This window comes from Geotrypetes seraphini, chromosome 7, assembly GCF_902459505.1.
Source record: "Geotrypetes seraphini chromosome 7, aGeoSer1.1, whole genome shotgun sequence".
NCBI lineage: Eukaryota > Metazoa > Chordata > Amphibia > Gymnophiona > Dermophiidae > Geotrypetes > Geotrypetes seraphini.
In genome coordinates this window covers 71,753,180-71,780,938 of record NC_047090.1, presented here as the reverse complement: position 1 = coordinate 71,780,938, position 27,759 = coordinate 71,753,180, and the positions used below count along the sequence as shown (strand labels likewise).

The 27,759-nt window shown below is 42.2% G+C and overlaps 1 protein-coding gene across 1 annotated transcript in view; it reads left to right on the top strand.

Annotated features, from left to right (window-relative positions):
• SOX5 (SRY-box transcription factor 5) overlaps window positions 1-27,759 on the top strand; it is an 845,257-nt gene that overhangs the window by 793,987 nt on the left and 23,511 nt on the right. The window contains 2 exon segments of the mRNA XM_033953468.1: window positions 18,813-18,921; window positions 26,184-26,357. Coding sequence (XP_033809359.1) covers window positions 18,813-18,921; window positions 26,184-26,357 — 283 coding nt within the window.

Genomic DNA, 27,759 nt, shown 5'->3' with positions numbered 1-27,759 from the left:
CTATTCCACTTCAAACACAGATCTCTCCATCATCTCTTGCTCTTCTGCTCTTCTTTTTTCACTCTTCATTCTCTATTTTTCTTCATCCTCCTTTTTTGCCTGCCTTTTCTGCTGTAATTCTTGTCTTCTGGTCTCAGAAGGGTCGACTGGTGCAATCTGATGAATTCCAACATTCCCAGCTTTCTCTTTTTGATCTTTTATAAAAGCTAACTCAATCACATGAATCTTCCTTTCTCTGGCTGTAGTCACAAAGGGGCTGATTCTACTAACGGTGTCCTACTGCCGTCTCATCAGCCAATTGGGACGCACTTTTTTAAATAATCCATGCCGTGAAGGACACCTACAATACAGGCATCTGACCTGTGCCTACGGAGGTTTCTAGGCACACCTACCAATGTCCAAGGCTGGCATGAGCATGGTTTCCACTGGAAGTAGTCTTGGGCATCCATAAGCATCCCTATGCATCTCCATAGGCATGAGACAGATGACTTAAATGTAGGCCTGTAAAATGCTGGCCTACATTTAAGGCGTCTTTTAGAAAAAAGAGATGTGATTCTCTAAAATACGCCAGTGCGTAATTGACACACAATTGGCATCCACTTCATAGGTGAGTGCCAAGATCAGCATCCTTTAGAGAATCAGGCCCAAAGTATGTGTATTTCACTGACATAAGCTGAATTGCATCCCACATCAGTACAACTCTTTAGTTCACGCTTGTAGGTATGTCCATCAGTGTGCCAAGTTTCTTCATAAATCTGTCTTTCTACTCATTTTGCTCTACCCACAGAAACTTTGCTGGCTTGTTCCTACATGGATTTCAACTTTGTTTTAATCCTAACATAGCTGTTTATAACAGAGCCACTGAATTTTGTATTTGTTTTGTACTGCTGAGCAAATAATTCAGTCGTTAGGTCATTGACCAGTTCATTAGTGCTCTAATTTTGTCTATTCTTGATCACTGATGTCTCTTAAATATAACCCATACCTAATGAGATCCCCGACAGTTGGTAGTTCAGCTACAGGTTGTTCTCTACCTAATCCCACCAAATGATGTAAATGAGTCCCAACTTGCAGTTTTGGATATTTTCAATATTAGATTATTGCTATGCTATGTTGAAAACCCGTGAATTAAAAAATGAAACTAGTCTTTTAGCGTCACTATGGGTAAATAAGTAAGTCAAATTAATATTGAGGCACAAAAGACATTACTATGCAATGCAAAACACATAAAAACTATTATCAGAACACTTAAACATATTTTAGTAATTTGTGTACTTTTGCATAATTTTCTAGAAATTCCAGGTAGGTAAATAACATATTAAACAAAATTTAAAACTAATTGTTGATTTTCCACTTAAAATTGTACCATTTTTTCACTAGTGCTTTTCAAAATGATGACATCTCCAAAATTGAAACACCCTACTCCTACTTGTAACTGAGGGTTAATAGAAGTCACTGTGTATCTAGAGATCAGTAAAAGCACAGCTGACAGTTTCAACATATTAGGGCTCAGAGTGACATCCTTAGCTAATTATTTTTATAGTTATTAATTGAATTATTTTATTATAACATGTTTTAGAGGAGGAAGGTTAATGGGTCACCTTAGCTGAAACAGGATAATTTCCCCTCTGATCACTGGTTCATTTCAGTCTTCAAGAAAGACAGTTCAGATCTACAAGACTGAAAAGCACTGCTAATTTCTTATATCCTTCTTTAATTTTCTTTTCTCACAGGAGCAACTATCTGCTAATGCAAAACGTATTAGAATATGCTACTACTATTTATCATTTCTATAGCACTGAAAGGTGTACAGCGCATTTAATATCACAATTTTAGAGGAACAGTAAAGTCTGGCAAATTTAGAGCTTGGCAAAAAATCTGTACCCAGTATATCTTCCTATTTTGGCATCATAACATTTATTAATTAAGAGGTCAGTTTAAAGCAAATGAGCAATCCCTCAGGGTCTGATTTTATAGAAGTCATCTATTCATGGTCCGTAAAATTTGGTGGGATAAGGAATGGGGAGGAGGGTCTGTAGGATATTACTCATTAACCTCTCTCCCCCCTCCCCCAGCGTGGTTTTTTTTTTATTTTTTTTTTTTTACTAAACCCGTGGTAGAGATTTCTTTTTTTTTTTTGTAATTCTTTATTCATTTTTACAACTTACATCAAGTGCATCAAAAGGTATCAACCATTTTAACTTAAATATATCATTTGAAATTCTACAATTCTTCATATTAAATAGAATTATCCCTTTCCCTCCCATCCTTTCAACATCTCATAACGCTTATACCATATGATAAAATCCCCCCTCCCCCCCACCCCATTCTTACATTTGTGCAAATCAGGGAAAATAATACTTATTCTGATTATATAGAAGTCATCTATTCATTGTCCATAAAATTTGGTGGGATGAGGAATGGGGAGGAGGGTCAGTAGGATATTACTCATTAACCTCTCTCCCCTCCCCCAGCTTTTTTTTTTTTTTAACTAAACCGTGGTAGAAATTTCTACTGCAGCCCAGAGCACTAAATGCTCCAAAGCTCATAGAATTCCTGTGAGCGTCAAAGCATTTAGCACTCCAAGCTGCAGTAGAAATGTCTACCGCAGCTTAGTAAAAGAGGGCCTAAGAGCTATATTTACTAAGCTGTGGTAGCGTTTTTAGAAACATAGAAACATAGAATATGACAGCAGAAAAGGGCCATCGGCCCAAAACATCTGCCCACTCAAAAGAACCCTCCCCTTAAGAACATAAGAAATGCCATCACCGAATCAGTCCTTTGGTCCATCAAGTCCAGTGACCTGCACACGCGGAGGCTTAACTAGGTGCTTCCTGATGAAGACCTAGGTGTTTCCAGATGAGACCTTGTTTACCTGTATCCCTCAATGTGATTTGCAAGGAGGTGTGCATCCAACTTGCCCTTGAATCCCATAATGGAGGTCTCCATCACAACCTCCTCCGGGAGAGCATTCCAAGTGTCCACCACTCGTTGTGTGAAACAGAACTTCCTGACATTTGTCCTGGGCCTGTCGCCTCTCAACTTCAGTCCATGACCTCTCGTCCGAGTCACATTTGACAACGTGAATAACGATGCTTCTTGCTGGATTTTGTCAAATCCTTTTAGTATTTTAAATGTCTCTATCATATCCTCACACAATCTTCTCTTTTCAAGGGTGAACAAGCTCAGTTTTCTCAGGCGTTCTTTGTAGCTCAAGTTTCCCATACCTTTTACTAGTTTTGTGGCTCGCCTCTGCACCCTCTCCAGCAGGGTTATATCCTTCTTTAGGTAGGAAGACCAGTGTTGGATACAATACTCCCTGGAGAAGAGAAGACTTAGAGGGGATATGATAGAGACTTACAAGATCATGAAGGGCATAGAGAGAGTAGAGAGGGACAGATTCTTCAAACTTTCAGAACATAAAAAAACAAGAGGGCATTCGGAAAAGTTGAAAGGGGACAGATTCAAAACAAATGCTAGGAAGTTCTTCTTTACCCAACGTGTGGTGGACACCTGGAATGCGCTTCCAGAGGACGTTATAGGGCAGCGAACGGTACTGGGGTTTAAGAAAGGATTGGACAATTTCCTGCTGGAAAAGGGGATAGAGGGGTATAGATAAAAGATTACTGCACAGGTCCTGGACCTGATGGGCCGCCGCGTGAGCGGACTGCTGGGCGCGATGGACCTCAGGTCTGACCCAGCGGAGGCATTTCTTATGTTCTTATGTGTGGCCTGACCATTGCTCTGTAAAGCGGCATTATGACATTAGCCGATCTATTTGTGATTCCCTAAGCAATTCCCCGAAGTGAACCCACATGTTTATCCCATCATTTCTTGAAGTCGAGCACGCTGCTGGCCTCAACTACCTGACGTGGAAGGCTGCAGATTAGCACACGCTGCCCCCCGCGCTATGTGGAAAAACTAACACCAGGTCAATGGAGGCGTTAGCATCTTGCGTGCAACATTACAGCGTGCGCTTAACCGCTAGCGCAGCTTAGTAAAAGGAGCCCTAAGTTGTGTTAAAAGAATAATGAATGAAATCAGCAATTAATGCATGTTATTTGCAGGAAATTGATGCAACTTAAATTGAGCTTTAAGATGTCCTTTTACAAAGTAAAAAGTATCCTCAATGCACACTTAAGGTTTTTCCCACTGTAAATACCCCAATTTTCTAATTTTTCCATTAATGACTGTGCATTAATATTACCATTAGGGCATGGCCATTTTTAAAAATTACCATGTCAGCACTAAGGACCAGATTCTAAAAATTACGCCAATGGCACCTAAGCACACTTAGACATCACTAGGCATCCTAGACATAGGTGCCACTGCATTAAGCCAGCTTTTCATTTTCCTAATTTGGTGGTGCTTATGTAAGACTCCTGATGATGCCTAAGTTAAGCACGCCTATTCTCCACTCACAACCACGTCTACTTTTTAACATAGGCATCATTAGGCATCCCTAGACGTTGGATGGCGCTTCCACTTAGGTGTTGCTAAGCATCCTAAGAGTTCGGTGTCGAACTCTTAAATTGCTTAATTTTTTTTTGATTAGCTGAATACCAATTACTACGCTTGTTAAACCAATTTTAAAAATTAAGTTCAGCGTGGATCCTGAACTTAGGTGTTGCTAGACGGCCGCAATTAGGGCATCTAGAAACATAGAAACATAGAAAGATGACGGCAGAAAAGGGCCACAGCCCATCAAGTCTGCCCACTCTATTGACCCACCCCATTAAGTCTGAATGCTAATGACCTAGTTCCTTAACTCGACCCTCGTAGGGATCCCATGTGGATTTCCCATTTATTCTTAAAGTCGAGCACGCTGGTGGCCTTGATCACCTGCACCGGAAGTCTGTTCCAGTGATCTACCACCCTTTCTGTGAAGAAATACTTCCTGGTGTCACCACTAAATTTCCCTCCTCTGAGTTTGAGCGGGTGCCCCCTTGTGACCGAGGGTCCCTTGGGAAAGAATATATCGTTTTCCACCTCGACACGACCCGTGACGTACTTAAATGTCTCAATCATGTCACCCCTTTCCCTGCGCTCCTCTAGGGTATAGAGCTGCAGTTTGCCCAGTCTTTCTTCGTATGAGAGACCCTTGAGCCCCGAGACCATCCTAGTGGCCATCCTCTGGACCGACTCAGCTCGAAGCACATCTTTCCGGTAATGTGGCCTCCAGAATTGCACACAGTATTCCAGATGGGGTCTCACCATGGTTCTGTAGAGTGGCATTATGACTTCAGGTTTACGGCTGACGAAGCTTCTATTGATACATCCCATCATTTGCCTTGCCTTTGATGAGGCCTTCTCTACTTGTTTGGCAGCCTTCATGTCTGCACTGATGATTACCCCCAAGTCCCGTTCCTCTGAAGTCCTAGCTAGCGTTTCTCCATTCAAGGAGTATGTTCTGCATGGATTTCCTCTGCCGAGATGCATGACCTTACATTTTTTAGCGTTGAAGCCTAGCTGCCATGTCGAGGACCAGTTTTCTAACGTGATCAGATCTTGTGTAATACTATCCTGGAGGTTGCTTTCACTTACTATGTTACACAGTTTGGCATCGTCGGCGAACAGTGCTACTTTACCCTGAAGCCCCCGGGTCAAGTCCCCTATGAATATGTTGAAAAGGGATGGTCCCAGGACTGAGCCCTGCGGCACTCCACTAGTCACCTCCGATGTCTCAGAGAGGGTGCCGTTGACCACCACCCTCTGAAGTCTTCCACTCAGCCAATCACTGACCCATGCAGTTAGTTTCTCACCCAAACCCATCGATTTCATCTTGTTTAATAGTCTACGGTGTGGGACACTGTCGAAAGCTGTACTGAAATCCAAGTACACTATGTCCAGAGACTCTCCCAAGTCTAGCTTTCCTGTCACCCAATCGAAGAAGCTTATAAGATTGGATTGGCATGACCTGCCTCTGGTGAATCCATGTTGACAGGGATCCCTTAGATTCCCTTCATCCATTATCGTGTCTAATTTACCTTTAAGTAGAGTTTCCATGAGTTTACACACTATTGATGTGAGACTCACTGGTCTGTAATTCACAGCCTCTGCTCTGCAACCCTTTTTGTGCAGAGGAACGACGTTAGCTGTTTTCCAGTCCAGGGGGACTCTCCCCGTACTTAGGGAGAGATTGAAGAGCATGGCTAACGGTTCCGCCAGAACATCGCACAGCTCTCTGAGCACTCTTGGGTGCAAATTGTCCGGTCCCATGGCTTTGTTCACCTTGAGTCTTGAAAGTTCTCTGTAAACATCAGCTGGTGTGAACTCAAAATTCAGAAGTGGGTCTTCCTTGCTTTCCTTTGCTTCCAGCCGTGGCCCGTGCCCTGGCGCCTCGCAGGTAAAGACTGAACAGAAGTAATCGTTCAGTAGTTTGGCTTTTTCAGAATCTGTTTCCACATAATTCCCGTCTGGCGTTCTAAGGCGTACTATCCCATCTGCGTTCTTTTTCCTGTCGCTAATGTACCTGAAGAAGGATTTGTCCCCTTTTTTAATGTTCTTCGCTAGAGTTTCTTCCATTCGAAGTTTGGCCTCCCTGACTGCTGTTTTGACCGCTGCAGACTTTGTCCTGTATTCAATGTTTGCTTCTTTTTCCCCCGTGCGTTTGTACAAGAGAAACGCTCTTTTCTTATCCTTGACGAGGTACGAGACCTCATCAGTGAACCATTGGGGTTTCTTTTTTCTTTGTTGTTTAGTTACTGATTTTATGTAGCGGATAGTTGCCTCATGAAGGGTCGACTTCAAGGTTGACCACATAACCTCCACATTATCCATTACTTCTTGAACCTGAAGCGTCTGATGGACGAAGTCTCCCATGCGTGTGAAGTCAGTGCCCCGGAAATTGAGTACCCTTGTTTTTGTTTGTGATCTAGGGAAGCCTTTCCTAAGGTTGAACCATACCATGTTATGGTCACTGGTGACTAGCGGTTCTCCCACCGAGATCTCTGAGACGCTTTCCCCGTTCATAAGTACCAGGTCCAGGATGGCCTGGGACCTAGTGGGCTCTAATACCAATTGTTTGAGCCGTACTCCCTTCATGGACGTTAATATCCTCCTGCTATCGTAAGTAGTCGCTGAGAGTGTGTTCCAATCTACATCAGGCATGTTAAAGTCTCCCAACAGAACAACGTCTCCCCGTAAGGTGATATTCTCAGTGTCTTCAATTAATTCAATGTCCTTGTGCTCCGATTGTCTTGGAGGTCTGTACACCAAACCAAGATACAGGCATTTTTCTCCGCCTCTGGCCAGGTTTACCCAGATGGATTCCCCAGTATACTTAATATCCGTGATTCTGGTTGTCTTGATGTTTTCTTTGATGTAAAGTGCTACCCCTCCTCCTAACTTACCCTCTCTGTCTTGGCGAAGCAGGTTGTATCCTGGTATAGTTATATCCCACCCATGAGAGTCTGTGAACCATGTTTCTGAAATTGCTACTACGTCTAGGTCTGCATTAACTATTTCTGTTTCCAGTTCTAGAAATTTATTCCCTAGGCTGTGTGCGTTAACATACATAGCTCTCCACTCTTTTTGGAGCGTCTAAATGAGAGTACAGTAAGAGATTAGAGAAACTGGGCCTCTTCTCCCTTGAAAAGAGGAGACGGAGAGGAGACATGATCGAAACATTCAAAATACTGAAGGGAATAGACTTAGTAGATAAAGACAGAATGTTCACAATCTCCAAGGTGGAGAGAACGAGAGGGCACTCTCTAAAGTTGAAAGGGGATAGATTCCGTACAAACGTAAGGAAGTTCTTCTTCCCCCAGAGAGTGGCGGAAAGCTGGAACGCTCTTCTGGAGTCTGTTGTAGGGGAAATCACCCTCCAGGATTTCAAGACTAAGCTGGACAAGTTCCTGCTAAACTGGGACTTATACAGGTGAGGCTGGACTCATTTTAAAGCACTGGTCTTTGACCCAGGGGGCCGCCGCGTGAGCAGACTGCTAGGCAGATGGACCACTAGTCTGACCCAGCATCGGCAATTCTTATGTTCTTATGCCATTTATAGAGTATAGCTGTTACTGTGTCCTATTTTATAGTCAATAAGGGTTTCCGTGTTATCTGTGCACTAACCCATTATTGCTTTCAATATACAGTAGATGTGCTAACTGGTTAGCAAAGGAATGCCCCCCCTCTCTACTCCTAACAGGTCTCAAAAAAAATTTTTTTTTAATATTCATGTAACCCCATTTTCAAAGGAGTTACATTGGTGGTCTGCCAAGCAACAGATTTAAATAGTTGTTTATGCATTGGGACTTTATCATGGGTCATCATATTATATGTTTGCATGAGTTTGTACACTATGCCGATCAATGTGCCTTTGTTAAGGTTCTTTAAATAAGCTGGTGCAATTAGTAGAAGGAGGCATAGCCCCTGATGAAACCAAGTGTGAAACGGTGGGCAGCCGTCGGGCACAAAAGATAAGTGCTTTCCTTCTTAAGCACCTTATGCACCTTATGCACTTTACATTTATTGAAATTCGATAGCACAAATATTTAAATTAATTTTCACAGTATAAGCACTTTACCAAGACCAATGATGAATTCACCACCCCAGTAAGGGCACGAAAAATCACTCAAGTAGTGCCTTGGGTATTTGAGATCTGGTAATTTAACATAACTTGACTTGAATTTGTTCTCTGGCCTATATAATATTCATGTAACCCCATTTTCAAAGGAGTTACATTGGTGGTCTGCCAAGCAACAGATTTAAATGGTTGTTTGTGCACTGGGACTTTATCATGGGTCATCATATTATACTTTTGCATGAGTTTGTACCATCCAGACACCTGTACTCCATGAACACGTGCACTCTGGAGGTACCCTTAAAAACACAGACTAGTACTTCCTCAGTTACAGGCACTAAGGAGTAGAGAGTTGCACGGGGACAGAAATCCCACCCATCCCCGCCCTTCCCCGCCAGGATTCTCTCCGTCCCCACCCGTCCCCGTCAGGATCCTCTCCGTCCCCACCCATCCCAATCAGGATCCTCTCCGTCCCCACCCATCCCCGCAAGGAATTATCTCCATCCCCGCCCGTCCCCATAAAAAGCAGCAATTACTTCTGACAGGATCATCAATTCCACAGTTTCTTTTGTGTTTGCACTGCTGTTTTCCTTGTGGAATCTCTTTGGTGGAACCCTTTTTTTGTTTTCTGTTCAGGTAATTAACTTATAAACCCCCTCTTTTACTAAAGCTGACGTGTCAATTATATTATATGGATGAATCCTGCTTCCAAAGCCTTCCATCCCCGTGGGAGTCCCGTTGGCTAGAGGGGGGTCCCAGTGGGAATCCCGCGGGACTCCCGCGATCCCCATTCCCGTGCAGACCTCTACTAAGGAGTGGAATAGTTTGCCTTTGATGGATTGTGATGCATGATTTTTAATTATGTATGTGATTATGTTCCCCACCTTGGATAAAGGCAGGTTATAAACACATTTCCATTTCAAAATTAAAGTGTGACATTTGTAGCACATCCCACACTTAGCCATTTTGTTAGTTCCTAATGTAGCTCAGTTAAAGCACCTGTGAATTTGTAATTTAGCAACTACGTTTTAGATTTCTAAGGGCTCCTTTTACTAAGGTGTGCTAGCGGTTTTATCGCATGCTTACAATACCGCACACGCTAAACACTAATGCCTCCTTAGAGCTTGCGTTAGTATTTTTCATTTAGCACGTGGTTAGCACATGCTAATCTTTAGCGCGCGCTAAAAACACTAGCGCACCTTAGTAAAAGGAGCCCAAAGTATAGGTGGATTTTAGTTATTTTGTACTCTGCTGTAGATAGAGGTGGATTATAAATGGAAATAAATCTAAAATCTAAGGGCCCCTTTTATCAAGCCACGCTAGCGGAGTTAGCGCACGTGACTTTTAATCACGCGCTAATCCCCACACTGGCCCAAAAAAACTGCTGCATGCTCAAGGCAGGCATTAGCAGCTAGCGTGGCTGGCGGTTTAATGTGCGCTATTACACGCGTTAAATCGCTAGCGCAGCTTGATAAGAGGAGCCCTAAATGTATTTATTTATTTAAAGATTTATATACCGCTTTAAACCGAAGCAGTGTACAATCGACATACAAAACATAAAAATCTAAAAGGAACCTAAATTTGGCTGAAAATCTATCTATATTTTAGGAACCTAATTTAGGGGAAATTTTCAAAGAGATTTTTCTGTCTATAAATCCTGTTTTACATGCAGAAAAGGACTTTTATAAAATTGCATGACCTTATTGGACCATAGATAGCATATGCACATAAAATATGTGCCTACATACTTTTACACAATCTACACAGAGGGGCCTAGTTTATGTGGAGTAGAACGGGGCTTGTTTATATACTTGCCTATTTTATAAAACACGTGTGTGCAGACATAAATAGATGCACCTTTTTGGAGCGGGGCCTTTATTAAATAGGGACCCAGATCCATCACCAGCATCACAAAATCTTGATGTACAAGCAGAGCCGGATTTAGATGAAAAGAGGCCCTAGGCTATTCCACTTATGAGGCCCTTTTACCTCCCATTTTTAAGTTTGTAAATTACATGAGAGATAATAAAATATATCATTACTGTGATATATATCAATATGTTAAATGAAACATGTTGTTATTGGTACTAACCTTTATAAAAAATGTGACACGGATCTTGAGGCCCTAGGCTAAAGCCTAGTTAGCCTAGTTAGCCTATAGGAAAATCCGGCCCTGTGTACAAGTTTATGCCTCATAGTCAGCAGCACGGAGTATCCTCTTCTTTCATGTTGCTTTTAAACAACTACTCCCTACTTATCATAAAAACAGAAACATGATGACAGATAAAGTCTAAATGGCCCATCTAGTCTGCCCATCCGCAGTAACCATTATCTCTTCCATTGCACCCCACTCATAATTTTATAAACTTTTATCACATTTTCTCTGTCTTTTCTCTAAGCTGTAAAAAATAGGTGTTAAGTCCTTTTTGTTGTCCCTTTTAGAATCTTTTCTAGTTCTGCTATATTCTTTTTGAGTTGATGATAACTAGATATGCACACAGTATTTCTGAAGGTACAATTGCACCAGGGACCTAGCTTTGCTCATCTTCAGTTTTTGAATAAATACATTCTATTTGCTATTGTAGCAGCTGCAGCATACTGGGCAAAAACTTTCATTGCATTGTCCACATTGATTCCAAGATCTTTTTCTTGGCTGATGAAACTGGTGATTCCTAACTCAGAACCCAGCATTTTCAGGCAGCTTCTGAATAGGACACCAGTCTCAGCAGCCGTCTAAGAAACAGCTGAGAATCGTACACCAGCATCCTATACAGAATCACGTCTGCCCTAACGGACCGACTAACCCTGCCTAACCCCCACTCCGATTCTCTGACCAGCACCCATGTCACAGGTGCCAGTTACAGAATCATGCCTGCCTGATCAAGGGATCCCTTGCCATCAGCTGGAGGGGCTCCATAGGAGGGGCCGTAGGCACCTTGGCCAATCAGGGCCTTAGGACTCCTTCCCGATATATCCTGGGATGGAAAGGGCATGCATAAGAAGGGCCCTTAAGTACCTGAGCCACTCAAGGCCTTAAGACCCTCCCTGGTGCATCCCAGGATGCACCAGGAAGGGGAAGGCCTGGCATTTTGAAGAGGCAGGACTGCCTGCCAGTTGAAGTGGGCATCCCTCTGGCTGGCCTTCTTTTGTCAAAAGTACGATGCTGGGGGGTGAACTTAGGGGTGCAGGGTGGGTGTCTGGATGTTTGGGGGTGTTGGGGGTTGAGCTTCATGGGGTGTCACCAGTTGAGGTTGTTGGGGGTTCTGGGGGATTCAGCGGTTCCAGGGGGGCAGTAAGGAGTGGGCATCCCTCCTGCTGGGAAGCTTCGGGTGGGCGTTGAGGTTTCTGGGGGGATGGCAGCAAGAGGGAATGGGTATCCCTCTTGCCAGGTAACTTTGGGAGGGGTTCAGGGACTCCAAGGGGGTGGTAACAGGAGGGAGTGGGCATCCCCCCTGCCAGGATACTTTCTGGGTGGGTTTGGGGGTTCAGAGGGGTCCCCTGCCACAGCCTCTCACTGATCATGGGTATTTTTCCCCTGATCAGCTGAGTCAGAAGGACTCCCCAAAACCACAGCTGGCTGCCGGTACAGCTGATCATAGATTCCCTTGCCGTGTTCAGTTCAGTCGACCATGTCTAGTTATAGATTTTGAAATGTAGGCCAGCATTATGCTAGCCTACATTTCAGGCACCTATTACGACCCTAGGGAGATGCCTAGCACCGCTTAAGCTCTCCCAAGGCCACTTCCTGGTGAAAACACACTCACGCCCAGCCTTGGGCGAGCTTAAGTGTCCCTAGGCGTCTATATCCTCCTGCAACACACCTGCCTAGGGTGGGGGGGTTAAAAAAGTACTTCCCTATCGGCTGCTAGACAGTGGTAAGATGTCTTCCAGAACCTACAATTGGGACATCCATTTATAGAATCAGCCCCTTTGTGTCTTTATTTAGGATTATTTTATTATTATTAATTTATTTAAAAAATTTCTATACCGTTTAAAACTAAATGGTTTATATAATTTACATACATAATTTTGTAAAAACATAATAAAACAGACACACAATCATCAGAAATCATATCTACAAACTAATACCGTAGCTTATTTAATGAAAATCATGAATAATTCATCAACTGTGCAGAGAGGAAAATTATTGGCTAAAAAAGGTATCTACAAATAATTGCCTCTTGTCCACATAAAATTATATCTGCTATTTTGGGCTCCTTTTACTAAGCTGCGATAGCGTTTTTAGCGCGCTCAGAATTTTAGCACACGCTAAACCCGCGCTACGCGGCTGGAACAAACACCAGCTCAATGCTGGCGTTAGTGTCTAGCACGCGTGCTAAAATCGCTATCGCAGCTTAGTAAAAGGAGCCATTAGTTTCCTACTCTTACAATATTTTTCTGCAATTCATTGCAATCTTTTACCTTTGTAATGACTTTAAATAATTCTATATCTTCCACAAATTTGATCTTCTCACTCCTCACTCCTACTGTATCTATAAATTTCTTTATGAGTACATTAAACAGTTCTGGTCCCAGTACAGGCCTTTAGGGGCACATCAGTATGATCATTTTCTGTGTGGATAACTGATCTATTCTCTGTTTCCTGTCTTTGAGGCAGTTTAGGATCCACAAAAGGGCATGACCTCTAATCCCATGTTTCTTTAATTCACTAAGGAGTCTCTCAAGAGGGACATTACCCCTCCCTGAAATCTTACCAATACAAAAAGTTTTTAGATAGAATGTTATCTTTCCAGGCAGCTAGGCTGAACACTTGGCTTGGAAAACCCATACTTGAGGCCACTACATACGCAGGCTTTAGAAAATCCCTGAAAACTCGATTGTTTAACAAATTCTAAATGCCCAACCTCCTCTTCCTCGCTACGGCACTCCTCTCTACCTCGCCTCCCCAATTCTAGATTTGAGACTAACTCTTACCCTCTTTGCCCTTTCATAACACGTCCTGACAAAATGTATCTTTATTGTAAACCACTTGTATCCCATGTACAGTAAAAATGTATCTTTACTGTAAACCGCTTTGAACTTCACGGTATAGCGGTATATAAGAAATAAATTATTATTATTATTATCAAACATGTTCTAAAAATTCAAAAATGCTATATCAACTGTCTCACTGTCTCACGTGCGGCATTTTAACATGCACTATTCCATGCGTTAAGGCCCTAATGCACCTTTGTAAAAGGAGCCCTATACGAGGGTGTAAACCGGGGGTATCAAAGTCCCTCCTCGAGGGCCACAATCCAGTCGGGTTTTCAGGATTTCCCCTATGAATATGCATGAGGTCTAATAGCATACAATGAAAGCAGTGCATGCAAATAGATCTCATTGGGGAAATCCTGAAAACCCAACTGGATTGCAGCCCTCAAGGAGGGACTTTGACATCCCCGGTTTACACCCTCGTATAGGGCTCTTTTTACAAAGGTGCGTTAGGGCCTTAACGCATGGAATAGTGCATGTTAAAATGCCACGCGTGCTAGCCGCTACTGCCTCCTCTTGAGCAGGTGGTAGATTTTCGGGTAGTGCACGCTATAGCTCGCACTAATCTGGTGCATGTGCTAAAAACGCTAGCGCACCTTTGTAAAAGGAGCCCATAATGTCTAGACTTGCTTTCTCTGAACTTATTGTAATTTATTCCCATGTAAATAATACTGTTATTGTCCCAGTCTCCTCTGATTGCAACCTTGGAGTCATCTTCGATTCCGATCTCTCATTTTCTATGCACATCCAACAGACTGCTTTTTTTTTAAAATCTTTTATTCATTTTTAAACTTTCAATAAGTGTAACATAAGATACAGTCATTTTCTACTTTAACATCACTTAATATACCATCAAATTCAAACTCACATCCAATATCCCCCTCCCATATACCCAACATTTGTTCTTAAGCATAAGAGATCATAGAGTGTTCCCTCCCTCCTCCTCCCCCCCCCCCCCCCCCGGATGTGTATGCAAAAAAAGGCAAGTGTGGTGCAGTGGTTAAAGCTACAGCCTCAGCACCCTGAGGTTATGGGTTCAAACCCACGCTGCTCCTTGTGACCCTGGGCAAGTCACTTAATCCCCCCATTTCCCCAACTACTTTAAATAGATTGTGAGCCCGCCGGGACAGACAGGGAAAATGCTTGAGTACCCGAATAAACTCATGTAAACCGTTCTGAGCTCCCCGGGGAGAACGGTATAGAAAATTGAATAAATAAATTTAACAGATCTCCCCCTAAACCACCTTCCCCCCCCCCCCCTGCAATCCGCAGTTCCAAACTTCCTTCCTTTCATCTAGCTGCCCTGCTTGCCTGGAATTAACTACCTGAGTTTGTCCATCTCGTCCCTTTCCATATCTTGTTTATATAGCCTTCAGTTCATAACACTACTGCCCACTGCTCACCACCCTAGCCAGCAGATTAACCATTCCCCTAACTGTATCCCCCACCTTGGCATCCTATTTGTCTGTTTAGATTGTAAGCTCTTTTGAGAAGGAACTGTCTCCTTCATCACTCTGTACAGCTCTGTGTGCCTCTGGTAGCACTCTAGAAATAATTAGTAGAAATAGTACAGATGAAAGCTCTTACCACATCCTCCTGGTGTGGGAGAATTGGGGGGGGGGGGGTATTTCTTGTTATCCCAGGACAAGCAGGCAGCATATTCTCACATATGGGTGACGTCATCCACGGAGCCTGGTACGGACAGTGTGAAAGTGAACTATCACTTCAAGTTTTAAGAAACTTTGCGACTGCCCGCACCGTGCCTTCACTTTCAGACTGTCCGTACCGGGCTCCGTGGATGACGTCACCCATATGTGAGATATCTGCCTGCTGTCCCTGGATAACAGACAGTACGTAACTGTGCTTTCTTGTAAGATGCCTGTGCAGAAGTGTGTGTATGTTAATTTTATTTTTAAATTTCTTTTGCAATAAAAAAAAAGTCAAGGACAATAAACAAAGATATAAATTTATACAGAAAAGTCTTAATTTACAAGTTAACCAAACAAAAAAGAAAATATCAATTGCATACAAGTCTACAATAACGGAGGGAGAAGAGCTACAGTTAATTAACAAGAAAATTGATATATCAAAAGAAAAACTGCTGACATGCTTCTGCCATAATCTCAGACCATAATCTAACGACACTTCAAACATTAGGGGGGAAGGGGAATTAAAGTCATAGGATCTGCCCAGTGGTTGGCTGCCAGAAAGATGAGTTGCAACAAAAAATATATATATTTAGTAGTCCTATATTTACAAATGCAGTAAAACCTTTTGGATTGCAAGTAACTTGGTTTGCAAGTGTTTTGCAAGACAAGCAAAACATTTTATTAAATTTTAACTTGATATACAAGCAATGTCTCGCAATACAAGTACATAGAGTGTACACACATCACAACTGAGCCTATGGTTCTCTCTGACACTGCAAGAGTGTAGTGACTGTTCTAAACAAGCAAAGCCTTGCAATACGAGTACATACAGTATACATGTGTCACATCATCCCAACTGAGCTGATGATTCTTCTCTCGCTGACGCTGCAAGTGTAGTGACTGTTCTAAATGAGCGAGGTATTTTTTAATTAAAGTTTTGGGTTGTGGAATTAATCGTCTGAGTTTCCATTATTTCCTATGGAGAAATTTGCTTTGATATACAAGTGCTTTGGATTACAAACATGCTTCTGGAACGAATTATGCTCGCAAACCAAGGTTTTATTGTACATTTGCAAGGACATTTTAAGAAAAAAAATGGCTCCCAGTTGAAGTACTCCAGGTCATAACAGCAAATCTGGCTAGGCAACTTCACTGACAAAGCCAGGCTGACCTACGGCGCCTTTCGGAAAGAAATCAAGACCGCTCTGTTCAATAGATTTATTTCCTAGCCAGACAACGCCCCCCCCCCCCCCCATTTTTTAAAGCTTTTCTCTTCATGCTGATATTATGCTTCTTCACTAACAGTATTCTGTTCTTCACTTGATTGTTCAGTATCTTCCTCATCATTTGTATTCTGTAATTCGCTGACCATCCAGCCCCTTTGATGTAACATGTTAAGATTATACTGTAACCTATTTGTATCCTGTAATCACTGACTACTCAGTGACATCCTACCTATTCTTACCCTGTAATTCGCTGATTGTACAGCTCTCTTCACTGTAAACCGCCTAGAAGTCGCAAGATTATGGCGTTATAGAAAAATAAAGTTATTATTATTATTATTATTACACTGCCTCTGAGTCTCTCAGTTACATCAAGAAAAATTCTCACCTTAATGGTGAAAAATACATCTTCAATATTCTTCAAAAACAGATGCAATAGCAAATCTGTATCAGACCTCAATGCAAAAGTAACCAACATTTTCCCAAATGAAGCTAAATTAGTATCTGAAGATTCAAAAATATCCAAAACAGAGGGAGAAATATCAGTTCCAGCAGTTCATTGATTATCTTTCTTCATGGCAACTTGTAGGTAATAGCATCTAACGATTGGTAGAATAAGTATTGAAGGCTGTTAATTTTTTTCTGACTTGTTATTTCGGGGGAGGGGGGGGCGGGGGGAAGGGATTTGTTTTAGTTTATTAATTCTGTTATAATTTTCTTCACTATTACATGAAATTTCCTACAATATAATGAAAGGTTGTAGAGAATATTAAAGAAAACTAAAAGAAGTAGAAAATGAAAAAAAAAGATATAAGAGAAAAAAAAGGGAAAGAAACAAAATTGAGTTGGAAAAGAGAAATATACCCAAATTATTCAGACACAGAACAAAACAAAAATAAATTTTAAAGAAACACCTTACAAAACAATATTTAATTTAAAAACTTTGGGCCCCTTTTATGAAGGTGCGCTACGGGTTTTACTGCACGCACTGGATTAGCACACTAGCCAAAAATCTACCACCTGCTCAAAAGGAGGCGGTAGTGGCTAGTGCACATGGCATTTTAGCACTCGCTATTCCGTGCGTTAAGGCCCTAGAATGCCTTTGTAAAAGGAGCCCTTTGATGTTAAATACATACTTATACATAAATGGATGCTCATTTGTCTCACAACTGAGGCAAAATCTCAAAAACGGTGCATCTGAATCTAGTGATAAACTATTGCAGGAGATCAGCGGTTTTGCATGTAAAGACAAAACACCTTTATTTTGTTGTACTATCTTTGTACACTTTTTAGAACATGTTGGCCTTCACTAAGTACTTAGCACAGGGGTGCCCAGTAGGTCGATCGCGATCGACCGATAGATCGCCAAGGCAATGCGAGTTGATCGCGGAGCCCATCCCGGGCTCCGTGATAAACTCACTTTGCCTTGGCGATCTACCGGGACGATCAGCCTTCCTCTCCCCGACATCAATTCAGCCGTCGGAGAGGAAGTTCGGGCCAGCCAATCGCTGCCTAGCTGGCCGGAACTTCCTCTCCAACGGCAGAATTGATGTCGGGGAGAGGAATGCTGGTCTGCCCAATGCAGGGAAGCAGGAAGAGCTTGGTGCGGCAGCGGCTTTGGGGCCTGTTACCCAATGGCGGCGGCTTGGGGGCCTGTTCCCCGATGGTGGCAGCAGTGGCTTGGTGGAGGGCAGGGAGAAAGAAAGAAAGGGGGCAGGCAAGGAGAAAAAAAGGGAAATAGAAAAAAAGAAAGGGGGCATGAAGAGAGAAAAAAAGAAAGGGAGGCAGGGAGAAAGAAAGGGCAGGGAGAGAGGCAGAAAAAGTTGGGAGAGGGAATGAGGTCTGGAGGAGAGGAAGCATACAGGCTGAAAGAAGGGAAGAAAGATTGGATGCACAGTCAGAAGAAGTGCAACCACAGACTCATCAAATCACTAGACAACAAAGGTAGGAAAAATGATTTTATTTTCAATTTAGTGATCAAAATGTGTCTGAATTTATATCTGCTATCTTTATTTTGCACTATGGCCCTCTTTTTACTAAACCACAATACCGTTTTTTAGCGCAGGGAGCCTATGAGCGTCGAGAGCAGCACTGGGCATTCAGCGCAGCTCCCTGCACTAAAAACTGCTATTGTGGTTTAATAAAAAGGGAGGGGAGTATATTTGCCTATTTTTGTATGGCTGTTACTGAGGTGACAGTGCATAGAGTCATCTGCCTTGACCTCTTTGAAAAAACCCCGGAATAGGAATGATAATTAACATTTTCTCAGCATACAGTGTGCTTTGTGGTTTTTTAAAAAATTTTTATTGTTGGTAGATCATTTTGACTTGGTCATTTTAAAAGTAGCTCGCAAGCCCAAAAAGTGTGGGCACCCCTGACTTAGCATATAATGAATTAAACTTCAACATTTTCCTTTTACAGGACAAAACAACTTTTGAGCATCTGACCCAGCAACTGATTGTAAAACAACATGATGATGGAAAATTTAACCAAGCTGTAGTGGATTTCAACTTGAGTGGAGACTCTGATGGTCAGTTTTTAATGCCTTTTTTTAAAATTTAGATATATCTGCTTATATGGAATGATAGAGTAGCAATTTGCTAAGATGTAGAAATAAATCACTTTGTAACATTTCTCTTCATGTGGTATTGTCTGGTCCTCTAGAGTTACTGTTTCCTTGGCTGCACAATGAACATAGAAAATTGTGATCTGAATAAACTAATCAGATCAGGTACTACTAGTGCTGATCGATTCAGGGAAAAAAATTTCGATTCGATTCAGCCTATTGAATCGATTTTGCAATTCGATTTTCCTGCCCAATTGGGTGGTTTATTCCAAACATCCTGGTGGGTTTATTTTATAGCCTCTTCGCCCCCTTTGCCCTCTCCTACCCACACTGGTCCTGTGGTGTAAACAAAATAAACAAAAAATACTTTTCCTCTCTCTGTTAAATCCTAGCTCACGTTCACGGTCCAACACCAGCTCTGGAAGGATACACATTTCAAATCTGACATACTGTAATCACAAAACAGAAAATAAAATTATTTTTCCTACCTTTTGTTGTCTGGTCATTCTTCAAATCATGTTGGTCCCAGGCTCTGGTTGTCTTCTGATCAGGCTCTCCTTCTTTCTCCGTGCTAACCATCCATCTTCCATCTCTGTCCTCCCCTTCTGTTTCCCTTTCCTCGCCCGGAGGTCTAGCATCTTTCTTTTTGTTCATCTCCATCCCTTCGCAGCTGCAGCAATGGACCCCACCATTCACAGATCCACCATCTCTCCTTTTCTCAACTACCCTTTCATCCAGCATCTCTCTTCTGTGTCCCTGTCCCTATTCTCCTCTCCAGTACTGTCCCCCTTGTGTTCCTGCACCTATGCTCCCTCCATGCCCAGCATCTTATCTCTCCCCATATCCAGCGTCTTCTTTCTCTCTTCCTTACCTACTGTATCCCCTTCTCCAGATACAAACTTTCTCCTACTATCTTTCCTGTCATCCTGCACCCTGCCTACCTACTTTGGAGGAGTTTCTGTTCCTCCTGTACCCTTCCCCTTGTGGTCTTGCATTTCTCTCTCCCTCTCCCTCTCTCCATTAGTCCAGCACCTCTCCTCTGCTTTCCTCCCCCTCTTTTTGGTTTGGTCTTTCTCTTCCCTTCACTTCACCCCAGGTCTGGCATCTCCCCTCCCCTCTCTTACTCCTTCCTCCTCCTCCTCCTCCCTCTGCATAGGCCTGCCTCCCTGCCATGAAGGCCTGCTCCCCGCCTCGAAGACCTGCTCCCACTGCAAAGGCCTGCCCCCCCAGCCGTGAAGGCACTCTTCTTCCTCCTCCCCGCCGCGAAGGCCTGCTCCCCCCGCAAGCCTGCATCTTCCCCCAGATTCCCCGCTCTTATCTTAAGGCTAATACAGCAGCCTGCAGGATCGCTGGTGCTATAGCGGTCCCTGCAGCTACCTGTCGTCCTCAGTAGCACGTTCTCTCTGCCACGATCCTGCCCCTGACGGAGAGGGTGGTTGATGCCTAGAATGCGCTCCTGAGGGAGATGGTGGAGAAGAAAACAGTGACAGAGTTCAAACAAGCGTGGGATGAACACAGAGGATCTCTAATCAGAAAATAATGGTATATATTGAAAAACTAAGGCCAGTATTGGGCAAACTTGCATAGTCTGTATCACGTATATGGCCATTCAGTTGAGGATGGGCTGGGATGGTTTAGATGAGCTGGAGTGAGCTTAGCTTAGATGCACAATACCTGGCAGAGCTCTGAGTTTCTGGCCCAGAAATATCTAAGAAAAAGAACTATTTAAATTCAATCATTAAATTACAGAGTAAATGTTTGGGCAGACTGGATGAACCATTCAGGTCTTTATCTACCGTCATTTACTATGTTACAATATTTAAAATATGGCATTTATTGTGTAAACTATCCACACGGAAAATGTGATTTATCCATGTGTATTTAAGAGCTGTATTGGAGGTGTATGAACAGCAATGTTATTTACATGTTTAGAATCTATTTTGCAAAACATGTTGGCATGCAAAGCAGTACATGCAAATGTATCCATTTGTAGCCACTATAAATTATGTACAAATGCTGACTTTATTTATCTTATGGGCCGGATTGCAGTGTTACTGTCTGGAAATCTGATTGTGTGTCTTTGGTCTAATTGTTGTCTGTGTCCATATCAGTCTCTCCTTAGCTAAGAATTAGTCCCCTGCGTGGTGTTCTGTCCTCATCATGTCCCTTTCTAAATAACTCTGCAAAGCCCCTGTGTTTTTAAATCCCTCTACCCCCGCCCTCTTTCCTCCAGTTGTGCACAAGACTCTGTGGCTAAGTGCATATAAATAGTAGCTGCTATGAGAGCGCAGGTAGAGGGTTTTGCAGGGTGCTTATGGAGGGTATAAGAGGGGCAGGCGGAAGTTCTTCTTCACCCAGAGAGTGGTGGAAAACTGGAACACTCTTCCGGAGGCTGTATAGGGGAAAACACCCTCCAGAAATTAAAGCAAAGTTGAACGGGTTCCTGTTGAACCAATATGTAAGCAGGTAGGGCTGATCTCAGGGCACTGGTCTTTGACCTGGGGTCCACTGCGGGAGCAGACTGCAGGGCATGATGGACCACTGGTCTGACCCAGCAGCAGCAAATTCTTATGTTCTTAAGAAGACATGAGAAATGCGTGCAATGTGGAAACCATACTGCATGGGGCACAGAATAGAGGAGACCCACAATGAGGCATTCCTAAATGTAGTAGTTCCACAAAAGAATACACTTCTCCCTCCATATTTGCGGTTTCGATTATTCACGGTCTTGAGCTTGCTGGCTCCTCCTCCAAAGTACATCAGCTTGCATAGAGAAATCACTGATTCCCAGCATTTACAGAGAAAATCACTGATTCCCAGCACTTTCTTCACCGTGTTTTGCCTCTCCTTCGGGAACAGGCCAGGTCTCCCACCATGTTATTCGCGGTTTCACAATATTCACAATGGTTTTTCATAGAAAACAGCGAATAATATGTGAAAAAGTTATTTGCGGTTTTTCTGTATTTGCGGTTCTGTTAATCCCCTATCACAGTGAATTTGAAGGGAGAAGTGTATCTTTCCCCCTGAAAGCTTACAATTCTTTTACACGGGAATCGGATGAAAAATGTGGCACCTAAGGCCAACATCTTTTAAGTTATACAAAAGCATTTCTACAGATCTGTGCACTCCTAGCTACATTGGGAAATGAAGATAACCTCTAACCACAAAAAGGAAAATTTTAAAATTTACAGTAATTTAAAAAAAATCAAAATTTGTCGTCTTCAGCACACAGAACAACCACTAAAGTGGCCTTAACAAATTTTATTCACAGATGATTTAAGAACTTCAAAATGTTCAAGCTATTCACTATAGAATCAATTCTATCTTATTTTGTATTCTCACTTCTTTTCCCTGTTGGCAAATAATACAACGTATAGATCCCAATCCTGTATCAATTTTTTCAAGGAGGGTTTTAAATACATAAGTATATAAGAATTGCCGCTGCTGGGTCAGACCAGTAGTCCATCGTGCCCAGCAGTCCGCTCACACAGCAGCCCCCCCAGGTCAAAGGCCAGTGCTCTAAATGAGTCCAGCCTCACCTGCAGGAACTTGCCCAACTTTGTCTTGAATCCCTGGAGGGTGTTTTCCCCTATAACAGACTCCAGTTTTCTACCACTCTCTGGGTGAAGAAGAACTTCCTTACATTTGTTCGGAATCTATCCCCTTTCAACTTTAGAGAGTGCCCTCTCGTTCTCCCTGCCTTGGAGAGGGTGAACAATCTGTCTTATCTGCTAAGTCTATTCCCTTCAGTATTTTGAATGTTTCGATCATGTCCCCTCTCAGTCTCCTCTTTTCAAGGAAGAAGAAGCCCAGTTTCTCCAATCTTCCCCTGTACAACAACTCCTCCAGCCCCTTAACCATTTTAGTCGCTCTTCTCTGAACCCTTTTGAGTAGTACTGTGTCCTTCTTCATGTATGGCGACCAGTGCTGGATGCAGTACTCCAGGTGAGGGCGCACCATGGCCCGGTAAAGCGGCATGATAATCTTCTCCGATCTGTTCGTGATCCCCTTCTTAATCATTCCTAGCATTCTGTTTGCCCTTTATGCTGCTACTGCACATTGCACGGACGGCTTCATCAATTTGTTGATCAGAACTCCTAAGTCTCTTTCCTGGGAAGTCTCTCCAAGTACTGCCCCAGACATCCTGTATTCATGCAAGAGATTTTTGTTGCTGACATGCATCACTTTACACTTATCCACGTTGAACCTCATTTGCCATGTTGATGCCCATTTCTCAAGCTTGATTATGTCATGTTGCAGATCTTCACAATCCCCTTGTGTCATCACTACTCTGAATAACTTCGTATCATCCACAAATTTAATCACCTTACTCGTCGAACCAATGTCCAGATCATTTATAAAGATGTTGAAGAGCACAGGTCCAAGCACCAAGTCCTGCGGCACCCCACTAGTGATGCTCTTCCAGTCCAAATATTGTCCATTTACCCTCCCCCCTCTCTGTTTCCTATGCTCCAGCCAGTTTTTAATCCACCTGAGTATTTCACCCTTTATTCCATGGCTCGAAATTTTCCGAAGTATTCGTTCATGTGGAAACTTGTCAAACGCCTTCTGAAAATCCAGATATACAATGTCAACCGGTTGCCCTTGTCTATCTGCCTGTTTACTCCCTCGAAGAAGTGCAGCAAGTTTGTCAAACAAGATCTGCCTTTGCTGAAACCATGCTGGCTGGTCCTCATCAAACTATGTCCATCAAAGTGATCAATGATGCTGTCCTTTATCAGCGCGTCTACCATATTCTAAACTTTTCATGGAAATAAAAACCTTGGAAAAATTCTACTCGCATTTTCTAAGGCTTCCATGGGTTTTACCACCAAGTTTGATTATAAAATTATAAGAGTATAATAAGTTAAAAAAATATAAATATAGAAAAGAAAATATATTTAAGGAAACAATCATTGATAACTCTCTAATCAAATCCACAAAAAGAGGGCATGTTGTGCATATTTGCCTTGAATTGTTTGTTTGAATTATAATGTTGTGTGTGTTTTGTTCTTCATCTTGTTTTAAGGTGGATTATAAATTTTAATAAATCTAGATAAAATAACTCAGAATTTAGCAATGGCCACTTAGAAAAGCAGTGCCAATTATGTATCATTCGCGTGATGGTGCTGTTTAGAGAATCACAGGTAGACACCAGAAATGTAGGCAAGGGTTTTACAGGCCTATGGCCTAGATTCACTAAACTCATCTTTCCAATCTGATCTTTGGGCAATCCGTGGCCGAGTCTTCCCAGGCGACCGATTCACTACGAGTCATCATGCAAATTAATTCGATCGGAGGCACGCCCTATAGCAACCTCACGGATCACTGCAGGGCAATCCTGACACTTCCACAGACCATCTTCTCCACACAAGTGAGGTCAAAAGAAGTGGGGAGGGGGCTTTAATGGAACAAAACAGAACATGCTTTAGCCAGAGCAGCCAGGAACAGAACATGCTGTCTGATTTTCCTTAAGAAAAGTGAAGGGATTTGAAACTTCAGTAGTGGAGTCTGGGACACTAAGATCAGATACGTTGCAGGGAAAGGCAGGAAGCAAAGGTTGCCGGTTACTCGCGAGTCTGTGGTTTAAAGCGGAACTCGCACTGCAGGGAAGGGCAGCATAAGAACATAAGAATTGCCGCTGCTGGGTCAGACCAGTGGTCAGACCAGTCTGCTCACGCGATGGCCCTTTGGTCAAAGACCAGCGCCTTAACTGAGTCTAGCCCTACCAGCATACATCCTTGTTCAGCAGGAACTTGTCTAAATTTGTCTTGAATCCCTGGAGGGTGTTTTCCCCTATGACAGACTCCAGAAGAGCGTTCCAGTTTTCTGCCACTCTCTGGGTGAAGAAGAATTTCCTTACGTTTGTACGGAATCTATCCCCTTTCAACTTTAGAGGGTGACCTCTCATTCTCCCTACCTTGGAGAGGGTGAACAACTTGTCCTTATCTACTAAGTCTATCCCCTTCAGTACCTTGAATGATTCGATCATGTCCCCTCTCAATCTCCTCTGTTTGAGGGAGAAAAGGCCCAGTTGCTCTAATCTTTCGCTTTACGGCAGCTCCTCCAACCCCTTAACCATCTTAGTCGCTTTTTTCTGGATCCTCTCGAGTAATACCATGTCCTTCTTCATGTACGGTGACCAGTGCTGTACGTAGTACTCCAGGTGAGGGCGCACCATGGCCCGGTACAGCGGCATGATAACCTTCTCCAATCTGTTCGTGATCCCCTTCTTTATCATTCCAAGCATTCTGTTCGTCCTTTTCACCACCACCGCACATTGTGTGGACAGCTTCATCGACAGAGAGCATCTCTCTAGGTCACCCAATGTTGGATACCAGAAATTGAACACTGACCCAAGATTGAAGAGCAACTCAGTTCATTAATGTGCAATAACAAGCACCAATTAGGCACTTGATTTGTCTTAAGCATTTAATTGGAGTTGGAAGCACATCTTCTCTGCACCTACCTTTTTCTGTGCGCAACCCAAAAGGGGGATGGCCATGGAAAGAACATGGCAGTTCATGGATGGTTCCAAATAATAGGCACTATGTAATAGAATAATACCTATCTACAGCTAACTTTGGGCACCTGAAAGAACCAGACATAAGTCTGGGACCCAAAGTTAGGTGCAACCTGTGTGTTATGCTTGTATTCTATAAAAGTCGGGCACCCTTTATAGAATACGAGCTTTACCCGGATATTCCTGGTGCCTAATTTTTGGAGAAATATATGGAATCTAGCCCCGTATGTACATGGATTTATATCTTATCTATATATAAATAGACAGAGAGAGGGTATATACAATATAACAAAATTTTATTTCTGTCCCGCAATACCTTGCAGTTCAATGTGGGTAACAAACAATAAAAGAAATTGTTCATGTATAGTGAATGACAAGTATAACTCACACAATTAATAAATTGACAATCATAAATGAATATTTAAATGCTATACATCTAAAAATTTCTTAGGTTTTAAGCAGTTTTCTAAACTGGAGATAAGATGTAGAATTTAATTTATTTTGTTATTTAAAAAAAAAAAAGCCTAAATTCCTGATTCCGAACTTGCTGCATGGTAAGAAACACTCTACCCTGAAATTTCATAAACATGTATTCTCTGGCCGGGAGAAAGACAAAGAATGCCAGATTTATATATCCATATATACCATTACATTTAAATTATAATGATAAATATACTCATAGAGCATTTGTTTTTGCTTTTAGGAAGTGCAGGTGTTTCAGAATCTAGAATTTATCGGGAATCCAGAGGGCGCAATAGTACAGAGCCACATATCAAACGCCCAATGAATGCTTTCATGGTATGGGCTAAGGATGAGCGAAGGAAGATCCTTCAAGCTTTCCCTGACATGCACAACTCTAATATCAGCAAAATACTGGGTAAGCAGAGCAATAAGATGTATCTTTTTTTTTTGTTTTCTGTCCTTCCACTTAATAGGAATAGTTTGAAAAGATTAGGTAGCCTAATGATATGAAATTCAAATGCTAAAGAAGTAACATATTAGAATGTACATTTGTAGGCTTGCAATCAGTTTGTTAGGGTTACTTAAACTTTTAGTGCAAGTAAAATCAATGTAATGCATGTTAAATTGCAAATTAATATTGTAATGCATGTTAAATTGTGAATTAACATATACAGAATTGATTTGTGCAGGCTAAAAACCTCAACAGTATGTTTAAAAACTTGTATTAAGAAGATTGTTTGAAAAACACAAAAAAAACCCAGAGAGGCACTGATTCTATAAAGGGTGTCTAGAGGGTGCCTAAGCCCTGTCTAACACTGAGCGGGACTTAGGCATCCAAACTAACGGCCTCTTTTACAAAGCCACATTAGCAGCCCCGAAGCCCTTAGAGATTCAAAGGGCTTTGGGGCTATTGCTGCATGGCAGCTGCTAGCGCTGCTTTCTAAAAGAGGCCGTAAGTGGTTAATGAGCCATTTAAGGGTCTTAACTAACGATAATTGGCACATGGACATCCAAAGGATGTGGACGTCACTTTGTAGGTGCCTCCACAATTTCATGGACGCCCATTAGGAAAACTCAAGTCTAATATAATAAGCATGGGCATGGAATGGGCGAGGTTTCAATATGGGCGTCCTTCGATTCATTTGCATAACGCAAATGAAAACTAGGTAAATGAAAACTAGGTCTACTTTTGAGCTTAGTTTGGGATTCAAATAGATCTGAGTTCTGTGGACGGAACTTAGGCAGTTTGGATATCCTTAATGCGATCTGCTAAATAGCTCTCTGGGTTTTTATTTTTGCTTTATTAAGCTCAAAATACATTTAATAAAGCACTACATAAACAGGGCTACATCAAAACAGATATATTGCATGCAAAACCTTCTATTTTTGTGGACAAATAGCAATGCTATTTTCTAATTAGAGGAAAAGATCCATTAACTGAAGCACAGCACATGAAAAACATAGCTTTAAGTTTCTTGCTAAAAAGCTACCCTTTTTTTCTGACTAAACAGTGCTCCATTCAGCTCATTCTTGAAAGCAAAGAAAGCACATTAAAAATATATAGATTGCATACCTAATTTCATTTGCAAAAGCTTAAAAACAGAAAAAAACCAGATACAGACCTTAGCATAGTTTCTACTTTATTGCAAATGGAGGTGTATAGTATAGAATTATATTACATTACATTAGTGATTTCTATTCCGCCATTACCTTGTGGTTCAGGGCGGATTACATAGGAAGTTATCTGGATTACATAGGATATTATCTGAACATTTCCAGAGGAGTTATAGAGCAGAGCAGGTTGCTTCAGGGTATTG